Source organism: Fistularia commersonii, chromosome 8 (assembly GCF_037954325.1).
Source record: "Fistularia commersonii isolate RoL2024-O1a breed Wild chromosome 8, RoL_Fcom_v1.0, whole genome shotgun sequence".
NCBI classification, from domain to species: Eukaryota; Metazoa; Chordata; class Actinopteri; order Syngnathiformes; family Fistulariidae; genus Fistularia; species Fistularia commersonii.
The window spans coordinates 20,806,920-20,818,710 of NC_141291.1; the positions used below are offsets into that span (position 1 = coordinate 20,806,920).

At 36.9% G+C, this 11,791-nt stretch overlaps 2 protein-coding genes across 5 annotated transcripts in view; both read left to right on the plus strand.

Annotated features, from left to right (window-relative positions):
• Positions 1 to 3,761, plus strand: part of waca (WW domain containing adaptor with coiled-coil a) — a 43,943-nt gene extending 40,182 nt beyond the window's left edge. Inside the window, exons 10-13 of the mRNA XM_086151605.1 lie at positions 436 to 560; positions 2,013 to 2,211; positions 2,319 to 2,446; positions 2,545 to 3,761. Coding sequence (XP_086007731.1) covers positions 436 to 560; positions 2,013 to 2,211; positions 2,319 to 2,446; positions 2,545 to 2,614 — 522 coding nt within the window. The 3' untranslated portion in view covers positions 2,615 to 3,761. The remainder of the gene's footprint in view (positions 1 to 435; positions 561 to 2,012; positions 2,212 to 2,318; positions 2,447 to 2,544) is intronic.
• Positions 3,762 to 7,971: 4,210 nt separating this feature from the next.
• Positions 7,972 to 10,997, plus strand: LOC147232225 (BMP and activin membrane-bound inhibitor homolog). 4 transcript variants are annotated; one of them, XM_086151592.1, is made up of 3 exons: positions 7,973 to 8,499; positions 9,451 to 9,602; positions 10,005 to 10,997. In XM_086151592.1, exons 2-3 carry the CDS (start codon positions 9,455 to 9,457, stop codon positions 10,421 to 10,423), a joined length of 567 nt encoding a protein of 188 aa, XP_086007718.1. In that variant the 5' UTR covers positions 7,973 to 8,499; positions 9,451 to 9,454; the 3' UTR covers positions 10,424 to 10,997. The 4 variants fall into 4 exon arrangements, with proteins under 4 accessions (XP_086007720.1, XP_086007718.1, XP_086007717.1 ...); XM_086151591.1 differs by having other exon boundaries at positions 7,974 to 8,499; positions 9,332 to 9,602; XM_086151590.1 differs by lacking the exon at positions 7,973 to 8,499 and adding an exon at positions 8,509 to 9,210 and having other exon boundaries at positions 9,332 to 9,602.
• The last annotated feature ends 794 nt before the right edge of the window (positions 10,998 to 11,791 follow it).

The window sequence follows — 11,791 nt, forward strand, 5'->3', positions numbered from 1 at the left end:
CATAAATAAGGGTTACCTGTTTGAAAAGTATTTTCACCGAATGAATTACCTCACTACTTGAACTTTACATTGCCATTATTTTGAATACGCCCCTTTTAATTAATAATTCGATCACACAGAATCGTCTTCATGCAAATCATGACTCTTCAGTCTGGGGTTTCTAGTACTGGACTACACCTTGTAAATTATTTGCATCAGAGTTTTTCAAATACAATGGATTTGCTGTGGTTTATCAGTGCCAAGCAGAAAACATGGAAAAAGTGAAAATCAGAACAAGGGTAATGCTATGATCCATGTAATTTCTAGTAAAAACACTGACCAATCTGGTTTGTGATGTTGGACTGACATTATTTCAAACATAGCTAAAGTAATTGTCTTAGCATTTGTTTTAAATTGAACTGTTGGGTTATTGTTGTACCTCTCTGTAATATTTAGGTGAATAATCAAGCTGTGAAGCAGGCATCTCATCTCCAGCCCATAACCTCACAGCCTCTTTGCAGTGAAAAGCAGCCCAATCTTGATGCCACTACTGCCTCCCCTCGAGCCCTCCACCGGCAAGGGTATGTCCACGTTACCCCACCAATGTCAGCCAAAATATTAAGTGAATTTGCTATCCTTAAGTAGTTTATTCTGCTGCTGTTTACAGTAAACAAGACTTGTATTCAAATATAAGGTAATTATGTGTTGCAAAACTTCAAAATGATAAGAGCATTGCCTTCAATTGTTACATAAACTGTAGCATCAAAGCTCATTACCACAGAGGTCCAGTATGGCAAAAAAGTCTATAAATGTTAAAAATATGCAATTCTTATCTGTAAAAATCTCTGTGGATGTGGCTCAGCATATTGTCAATATCTGTATATTCTCAAATCAGTTGAAAATTCTGAGAATAACTGAAGTGTAGAACCTCTATGCACTTTTTAAGAGTTCACAGACTCTCTTACTACAAAATAACTTCTATGTACTGTCAGATAGATAAACTTTATTGATCCCCATCGGGGAAATTCCTTTGTCACAGCAGTGTAACAGTTGTGATGTCAGAGAAAAAAATAAATGAAAAATATGAATATCAATATCAATATAAAGGCAGAAGACAGAATATAGCAAGACAACGATGACAACAAACAACGACAACAACAATGAGGGTTGTTGTTATTGTTACCATCGAATGTGATTTTTTGTCACTATCTGCAGGTCATTGGTGGACACAAAGTGATATTCGACTTCACTGAATTTATTTATGTTTATTTCCCATAATTTCCCCACAATTTCTGCTGATGTTGGTAAAATGTAATTGCATCAGAACACAAATTCACAGATTGTCTGTTTGAGCTAAGTGCTGTTCATTTCACTGTCATATTTAAGATGATGTTAGCATCTAACTGTTACTATAAATATTTACAAAGGACTGCACGGGTGTATTTGATGTAAAACTAAATAGATTTCATTGATGAGTTTTTGGTGTTAAAATGCACTATCGATATACCAGTTTGACCCAATGATTTGTATTACATTGTGTCTACACAAGCACATTATCTTGATTTTCATAGTGTTTTGACTTATTTGCAGGCAAGTAGAATAACTTTCCCAGGCCATTAAACTTTAATTTGAATCCAAAAACGCTTTTTCCCTCTCTTGCTTATATTTTTTACATAATTGTCTTGGCCTACCAGTTTTATTTGTCTCTAAAGTAAGGTCTCTTGTCAATTTAAGTGTTATATAAACTATATATATATATATATATATATCAATGAAACTATTGCTAATCTATTCTCTCATTTATGTTGACCCAATAGATGGTGATGATATTGTTTTGTAACTCAAATTAAAAAGATGGGAATGTGTGAAAACAACCATTGAAAAACAAATTAAATGAATTAACTATTAGAGGCCCAACAGGTTTTTCTGTTTTGGTTACTGTTGTTCTTCATGATTGATCACCTTGATTACTTAAGTCATTTACTGGATCAACATTCAACTTATCCTGCTCTCTCTTCCTGTGTTGTTTGCAGCAGTCGGAGGACTCCCTCCCCAGGTCCCAACCACATCTCCTCTGGCAGTAGCAGCAATGCCCAGCAAACAGCACCTGCTCCTCCTAATTCCTCAGCAGCCCGATTGTCCTGCTCCTTCACCCCAACTCTTGCTGCTTACTTCAACGAGACTCTGATTAAACATGTGCAGGGTTGGCCGGCTGAACATGCAGAGAAACAGGTCTGTGCTGCCTCTGGTTAAGGATGGTGACAGATCATTGAAAAAATCTTACTTAATTAGCACTGTGAAAGAACAAAATCATCTGTTAATTAGAATTTCCATTACAGGCATCCAGACTACGTGAAGAAGCTCATGCAATGGGGAGTATCTGCATGTCTGAGAACTGTACAGAGCTCAAAAACTTGCGTTCTTTGGTGAGAGTCTGTGAAATACAGGCAACATTGCGTGAGCAGAGGTGAGAATGCGTTCACTTTCAGGTAGTAAACATGTGTTCACACAACATACAAACTAACATTATGAAAATGTATTTATCTTATTTCTTCTTCACTACAGGATACTGTTTCTAAGACAGCAGATCAAAGAACTTGAAAAGTTGAAAAATCAGAATTCCTTCATGGTCTGAGGATTTGTGGTCAAAATTCCCACTGGTATTCAGTAGAAGAATTTTGGGAGGGGGAAACCAAGTGCACATATATAGAGGCTTGAGGGAGAGTTGTTCACTTTCTCCTGAGTCTAGTCTCAACAGACACAGGAGCTGCAGTTGCTTTGGTTCATTTGGACAGGGATGATTGTCAAAAGTGGTTTTTGGAGGAGGGGAACAAGGGGAATTCACAAGGCTTTTGTTTTGTAAAAAACACTGTAGGGGGGAAATGTAGATTGCTTGTAGATATTATCTGTTGTAAATATGTTTTGTAGATTTGAAGACCTAGAAAGCCATGTCTATCAAAGCTTCTTGACATCCAAACTAATTAGTTCCTAGGCTGCTACATTTCTTAGCTAGCCTTTCCTTAAAATTGATTCAGCTGCAGATTTAAAGTTTCATTTGCTTCATCATAGATCATTGAAAAATTGAGCATGTATGTACATCATCCACATGTTGAAAGAGAAAAAAGCTAATTTTATTTAAATAGAAGCCAAGCTAGCTTTAGAGTATCCCTATTGTTTTCTCTCCAATGTTGTTGAATTCCTTCTGGTTTGAGTTGTAAGGTGCAAGCATACCTTTCAGATAGGTCTATTAATGACTCCTAATGGTTCAGTGGTCTATTTTCAGTTTCTAGAGACCTCTGCATTTCCCAGTGTGAAAAATGTGCCTGGGAATGATATGTAGGGAGTGATTTAAAGAAACCAAATTGACTGTTCCCTCCACCCCTCTCTGCCATAGCCCTGCCAAACAAACACTTCAAGTCTTTCTTGTAATTTGTCTATTTTTTTTTTTTTTATGTTCCAAAAGGTTATTCCTCTTTTCCCCCACTTAAAAGTTATCATTGAGCTGTATTTTTCAAGCTGAGGAGTTTCATTCCATTTTATACAGTTTCTAACTTTGCTGTTCAGATACAGATTGGAATGGGTTTTATTTATAGGAATTGTAGTGAAACGCAGTAAATGATATCCACACTGTTGAATTTGCACTTCTAATCAAAATGGTTTTGCCAAGAAGCAACTGGCTGGTTAAGCAGGGATGTGTGAAGAACTGCTCTCCATTCAAGGCAGGATTTTGAAGTCACAAGTCAAAATGTGAAATGCAAGTATTCTAATAAACATGTTAATAATTCAAGTGAGCCTTGTTTTTATTGGAGCGTCACTTATTGTTCATGTGCTAGTGCCTCGTCTCATTTGCTTAAACATTTTGTGAAGTCCTTGATACCTCCACAGGTATATCATTAGGACCAACCATCTTTCCACTCAATGCCCTCCTCACCTCACCTTTGCTAATTGCTTCTACTTTGTGATCCACAACTGGCACCTCTTCTAGCCTTTGCTGGCTGTCCTGTCGCTCAATTATCAGCTCGTCAAAGTATCCTTTCCATTTTCCATTTTCCATTTTCTCATGACTCCTCTAGCACCTGTCAATACATTTTGCTCTCTATTACCCAAACCTGCTCCATGCTCTTCCCATCTCTAGCTATTTTTGCCAACTTGTATCCCTCCTTACTGTCCAGCCCAGTATAAAGGTCATTATATGCCTTTTGTCTGTCTTTTGCCACCTCTACCTTGCACGGCATCAATTATGGCTAGGGCCAATGGCAGGTAAATGCCTTAGAGGGGTTGAAATAGCCCCTCCCGATTTGGAGCAGAAAACAGCTTCTGTGTTGTGAATGTAAATTTGAAGAGGATAAGTTCTGGAATGAATTTGATAAAGTGATGGAGACTATCCCCAGAAATGAGAGTGATAAATGTGCAGACTTCAATGGACATGTTGGTGAAGGCAATAGAGGGGATGAAGTGATGGGCAGATTTGGTATACAGGATAGGAATGCAGAGGGACAGATGGTGGTAGATTTTGCTAAAAGAATGGAAATGGCTGTAGTGAACACCTTTTTCCAGAAAAAACAGGAACATAGGGTAACTTATCAGAGCAGAGGTAGGGGCACGCAGGCATACTACATCTTGTATAGACGAGGTAATGGTACTGAGAGGAATTAAGACAACAAACAGGGAGTACAGGGAGATACAACATAAGGTAAAGATAGAGGTAGCAAAGGCAAAACAAAGGGCGTATAATGACCTTAGTGCTCAGTTGGACAGTAAGGAGAGAGAGAATGATCTATACAGGTTGGCAAAACAGAGAGATAATGATGGAAAGGATGTACAGCAGGTCCGGGTGATACCACTGAGGAGCTCCACTGAACACCACAGGAGGTCTTTCCTACCTGAGGCTACCTGAGGATATCAGACTTTTTAATTCTTCTCCCTTCAGTCGCAGAGAATCTCAAAATCTTAAACCTTAAAAAAAAAATCTCACCCATTTACTGTAAACTGTAAAAATGTGTCTGTATATATATTCATAACAGTGCAATATTTCATTTCATAACAGCTGCATGTGCAATATTTCTTTCATACTCTTGTGCACTCCTAATCTTTCACTCGGTACTTAAGACCTTAAGACATTTTATAGTCTTCACTTGTTACTTAAGACACTTTATAGTTTATTTGTATTTCTTATTCCACCCCCCCCCCTTTTTTTTTACTGTTTATACAATTTTCTACTATTATTTATTATTGTTATTTTTTCCTTGTAACTCTGGCAAAACAATTTCCTTTGGGATAAATAAAGTTGTTCTTATTCTTATTCTTAAGGATAGTGAGGGAACTGTATTGACAGATGCTAGAAGAGTGATGGGACGATGGAAGGAGTACTTTGAAGAGCTGATGAATGTGGAAATTAAAAGAGAGGCAAGGGTATAAGAGGTGACTATTGTAGACCACAAAATAGCAGACATTTGTTAAAGGTCATGTACAAAGGAGTGATAGTGAATATATTTGTAGATGGATGCTGGAATTGGTGCTGCCAGGTAAGAGGTCTCGAGGAAGACCAAAGAGAAGATTTATGGATGTAGTGAGAGAGGATATGAAGTTAGTTGATGTGAGAAAGGAGGATACAGAGAATATGGTTAAATGGAGAAAGTTGGTTCCCTGTGGTGACCCCTGAAGGGAAAAGCTGAAAGTAGAAGGAGAAGAATAAGAAAAAGAGGAAGACGTGTAGCAGCCTTTTTTCTTAAAAAGAGAACACGTAACCATTAATTTCAAAATTACAAGTGCGCTATAAGTGGTTATGACAATGAATAAATGATTAATCTGAAATATTACCGATACACCAGAATCTTTCTTTATTTTCAGGCAATGAAAGTAAATATAAAGACAGCAGAACAATATATATCTGACAGACAATCACTGAATTACTTGATAATTAATTGCAATCATTTGGTTCATCCAGCTAAATCAACATAAAAAATAATCTTTATATGAATTGCAAACATCATTTTGTGAGTTCTCATAAAAGTGAATTGAAAGAAATGGTCAGCATCCTAATTTACAAACAACCCTGATCATTTAACACACATTATCACAAATACAAAGTTACACCAAGGCTAATACATTCAGTTTTCTACCTCAAAATGTTTCAGATGACCTCACTTTGAGGCTTTGAAGACAGGGCTTGCAATGGAATATGTATAATCAAGCTCCCAAGGCCTCATCTCTTTGTCCACACAATTTTTTTGCGTGTCAGTAGTGGGTAAAGCCAGATTATGCAGAGTGGAAAAAGTACACTTCTCCCTTGCTGCCTCAATCCTTAAGTGGTTTACATCATAGAAAAGAGAGGAAGCCCGGAACATACTGCAGGATGTCTGTCTGTTCTGTCTCATATTCTTAGATGAACATGAACTTTGCTCTCTCATTGTTGACAAGCAACAAACAGCAGGATGTTTTTTTAATGCAAACCCCATGTCAGAATCAACCCACAAGTGCCTTGTGTGTGGAAGCAGACACATGAAGGGTATAAACACACTTAAAAAAAGCCACTTACATGAACCAAACGATGAAAACGTATTCAAGCTAATCTGCTCAGGAGGAAAATACACTAAACTATATTTTCAAATATGGGAAAATAAGAATTACATTTATATCTCCTTTATGACAGCACATTAAAATGCATTGATAAGTTAGACCAATGTCTATAATGGAATGATAAGTGAACTATATTGGGATGGTAAGTTCATACAAGATGCTTGTGAAGAATTTATTATTATTGTCATTATTATTATAATTATATTTGTCATGATATTTTCAAATAGTATCACATGCCATTTAGAGATACATTTTCTACTGAAAGAAGATAATTATGTAAGTTGTATGTTGCGTTATAAAGGAAAATCCAAAACTTTTTTCAAAAATGATGAATGCTGAATCATTATAGAAATCTAGGGCTTTAAACATTTAATATTACAGAAATGGGAAGTAATTTTATGAAGCAACATTTGTGTATGGAATTTTGTTCAATACAATTAGACTGCTACGGTCCTTACTCAATCAAATGTTTCTGTAGTGTACTACTGTATATATACATTTCAGAACACATTCATCATGACGCTGAATAAGTTTTGTGGCAGTGGCATGCGGCCTTAAACGATATGTGAAGTAAGATGGCATTTACCAAATGGAGAAGGTGACTGATAGTTATGATTATGCGTACTTGGCACTGGACCTACAGTAAGTATGTTGTGTTTGTTTTCTTGTTTATGTGTGTGGAGTTGTGCCTGAATTGTACCCTTATAAAATGTTATTTATAGCCAACTTAAGATAACTTAAGATAAATAAACAAATCAAATACTTGTCATTCAAAGTAGCAGGGTGGCAGCAGGAGTTCTGTAAGGGTTGGACCCATGAGAGAAATGGTTGTGGAAAATTGAATGGAAATAAATGACTACAAATTCAAGGATAGCTCCAAACGCAGGAATCAAGCTGGAATATTACACACAGGGAGAAACCCAAATTCAAAATAATTGACACCAAAACAAAAGCCCACAGTTTTTTTTCACTTGGGCGGACTAGGCTGTATATCTCTTAAGGAATTTAGGAATATGATTTCAGTGTCACAAACACTCACACATGTATCAGAATGGTGAAAACAAGTTAACATTTACAGACACTGTAGATTCAGTGTGACGACAGGTCAATTTTTCTGAATTCCAAAAAGTATTGCATTTTTGTCTAATTTATTTTGTCAAATATGTCATACACGGACAGCCTATTTCTTTCAACCTATAACTAACTGTAAAGCTCAATAGTATTTTGTATAGTATATAGTTTGTTATAATTTTTTGTAAAAATAAATCCTTAATTTGGAAACGTAAAACCAACTTCTCATCAATTGCATCGTGCGACACAGTCTTTCTTGAGCGTTTAATTTGAAGGGAAGAAAAACGGATACTAATTGTTACTAATTCCGCTTCTTGCAACTGACCAATCAGCTCACAGAGGTGGAGCTCTGTTCGTCAACAGTTTTTACTTGGTTTAAATCTTTCTTTCATAAAGAGGGAAGTAATACTGTGTCGATGTATTGAGCCAGCTTCCCTTTTTAAACTATGAAGGTGCTGCTCTTCAGCCATTCACAGCTTCGGAAAAGATGATGGGCCCTCCGATGAAAGTCATACTTTTTCTCCCATATAACTGGACTATATTTACACTTTTCCCGACGTCTTGAGGACAACAAGCTTTGACCTGTACTTTGTCTATCAGATAAGGCCGCTATTGGAAACCGCATCAGCTTTGTCTCTTTAAGCGAGGGGAACGATGGGAACTTCTGCTTTCCGTCTGAAGGATTTTTTCTGGTGACGCTGACCGGACTACTTTAGCCTCCTGTAGTCCCGTTCTTTTCTCGGCGGTTGCTGCCTCTGCTACAGGATATAAAGTGATATTTTAGTATGGGGCCAATGGGTCACAATTCCAATTTTATTTCCATTTGGCTACAAGTGGAGTTTTTTGCCATGGCTGTCATTTTTACCAAAGGTATAAATTTCGCTCCTTGGACACGATTTGCTGTCTGCTGCCTCTAATTACACTCTTCCCGATTTGGAAGCGATAAGCACAGCACAACATAAACATCAGTCCTTTATGTAGCATTCAACATTGTTCTGGAAGTATTTGATATTTTATATTTCTTTACCCAGGGTTACAACTTATGCAACCATGTATCCGCCCCTTACTGTGTGTGTGCGTGTGTTGTCTTCATATAAAAATAGGATTGAACCTGCTACTGGTACAAAATGGAACATGACCAAAATGGTCAGCCAGCCCCCTCCCGTTTAAGCCACGCTGATCTTATGATGCATTTAAACTCAGTACCTTAACTATAGAGAAAATAGTTAATGTAATGTAGTTTATCGAACACTTTAATTAAAGGCCATGGGTGACTTAAAGACTGGGCTAGCGTAGTGTTAGGGAGTCATAATGATAAGATTGTTGGCAGTTTGAAGTAGGACCTCCTCTCCCTCCCTGGTATTAAGGCAGCCCTGGCCACAAATGAAGCTTTGTGTGCAAATGAGTCTAAGAAGACTTTCACCGCTCACAGACCATCTCGCAATTTCCATTTGGTGTTCAAACCAGTAATTTCAAGTTACTAAAAGCTACAAAATTTCCGGCTCAAATAACGAGGGAAATATGAAAGTATTATCCATGATGAATTTGTGTTTCCAGTAGACTCCTCAAGGCATCATATATGTACGGTACACACACACAACACACACACACACACACACACACACACATTTATACATTGTTTGTTCAAAATTAGTATTCTAAATATATTTTTGTACATAATCTTTTTTTTTTCCATTTCCAGCTCAAATTAGGTGTTATTGTGATGCACCATACTGTGTTGCCACTGGATAGATGTGCAAATCAGACCTAAATGCCTGCTTCACCAAAGTCCTGGAACCTTTCATTATAAACTCTCCCCAGACCCATGGGTGCCAATGCCAGCCACATCTGTACCAACAGCCAGATGAGCGCTTATATTCTCAGGGGAGGCTTGGCCAACACACTTGAGTGCTGTCATAATGACATGTGCAACTACAAGGGTCTTCATGACCTTGGCCGCAATAAGGGCTTTGGTAGGTAGAAACTGTCAGGGAGACTGTGTAATTCATTAGTGAAATGCTCTTGAACTGAAATAAATGAAACCCTCTGTTGAGATTGTTATTATTTGTGCCTGGAGCATATTTCATTTACTTCTAAATCTTCTTATTGACTGTCAAGGCAGTTTACTCTGAGCTCTCAGAAATGGACCCTATCCATATGTATGTGGCGAGCCAAATAGAGGCTATTATATTCCCTAACTGCATCTTTGAAGCTGGTAAAAAATAATTTTGTTAACTATATTGGCATTGATTTTGGACAAAGTAGTTTGTTTTGGGATTGTTTTCCTATTGTCACTCCTTGTGACCTTTTAGTTGTACTTATTTTGATGACATAACTTAATTGGAGCTTTAACAAGTTTTTTTTTCTGTGTGCAGATAAAAGCCATAGGCAGCCAGAGATCATCAATGAGTATATGGATACACAGGTTCAGGAGCCTGTCCCGGCTAAAGAGATGTGGTTCTGGGCTGCTATGATTGCTGTGCCCATTGCAGGCGGCTTCATACTTAGTCTACTCATAATGATGACTTTGCAAATGTTGCGCAGTGAGAACAAACGGCTGGAGGACCAGCGGCAGCAGATGTTGTCAAGACTTCATTACAGTTTACATGGCCACCACACCAAGAAGAGACATGTGGCAAAGCCGGACCTGGAGTGCATGGTGCCCATTACAGGCCATGAGAACTGTTATCTGACGTATGATAAGGTGAGGCAAGTTGACCTGGACAATGACACAATCCTTTCTCTGGTCCACTGGGGGATGTACAGTGGCCATGATAAGCAGGAGTTTGTATGACTGTCTGTTTTTTGCAGAAAAAGGACAGACTTCCTCTCATATGTTGCTCTATCTTACTTTATTTATTTATTTATCTACTTTTTAAGATATTCCCACATTTTTAGTAATGTGTACTGTTTTTTTTTGTCAATTGTTATTCCTACCAACGGTGAAAGGATAGGCAATTGTGTTTGTTTTTTAAAACAGATAAGCACCCTACTTGAAAGTAGAAGGAAATTTGATGACCTAAATCTAAACTTGAGACTTAGTTAAACGTCACCGCTTTGGAATTTTCAGGACTTGAACACTTGGTGTTGAAAATCTTATTAGGACACTTGTGAAAAAGTGTCTTGTAAAACATTGATTTTTACACTGGTCACAGGGTATATTCAGGGTATATACAGGGTATATAAATAACTCCTTATACAGGGTATAAGGAGTTATTTGTTTGAAGACTAAAAATCAGTATAGCTGATAATGCATGCATACTTCTCAGTCATGCAAAGACATGTAAACATCTACAGAGAGAGAGACTAAGAAATGGATTATGTAAGCAAAAGAAAAAAAAACTTCCATTAAAATAAGTTAATTTGTTGATTCACCTGTATTTGTTTATTTATTTTGACTTAAACTCTAAGACAATTTGTGAGTATGAAGTTTTTTTTATACCATTTAGTGCTAGCTCTGAGTGGCTGTATATTTTGGCAGAGGTGTATGTAACATGGGGTGGGGTTTTACAGGGGCTCCAAAGCCTCCCTGGAGACCAGATTTTCCTTAACAGATCCCTTTTCAAAAATAAATTAAAAAATACGTTTTTTATTATAATCATTATTTGAGCTTGTTGATGCTGTTTAGATAAATTATATCATTAAATAATTAGGTTATTTTATGGTTTAAAGTTTGTCTTGGGCTAGGTAAGGTTTTGAGTTGACCAAAAGATGGATATAAATATCAAATCCATAAGCTATTTAGGCACTATGAAACATTGAATGGCACCATCACTGATTTTTTTTTAAATAATAATAATAAATGATAATAATATTTCAAGACCATCCTATTCTGTGTAAGACCTTACTATTCTTAGGGAGTGTTTAGGAACTGAGGTCCATTCTTTTTTGTGATGAAAGGCATGCAATTTCATCTCCAATAATTTCAAATTACAATTTGAAATGTTTAATAATTGAAATGAATATGCTTTTTTTTGCAGATCCCTACGGCTTTTTTTAAGTACATTGTTCAGCTGAATTTGCTATTTCAACATTATATGTGATGATGTAGCAATGAGATAAGATAAGACAAGATAAGACAAGACAAGACAAGAGAAGACAAGATAAGATCATACTTGATTGATCCCCGTAGAGGAGATTCTAATAAAATATTAATGCTTAC

What these genes read in the sequence shown, in the direction of transcription:
- LOC147232225 (XM_086151592.1), top strand. Translation starts at nt 9,455, where the DNA reads ATGGGTGCCAATGCCAGCCACATCTGTACCAACAGCCAGATGAGCGCT. An exon ending in TGGCCGCAATAAGGGCTTTG is followed by an intron (nt 9,603 to 10,004) that starts GTAGGTAGAAAC and finishes TTCTGTGTGCAG; the next exon opens with ATAAAAGCCATAGGCAGCCA.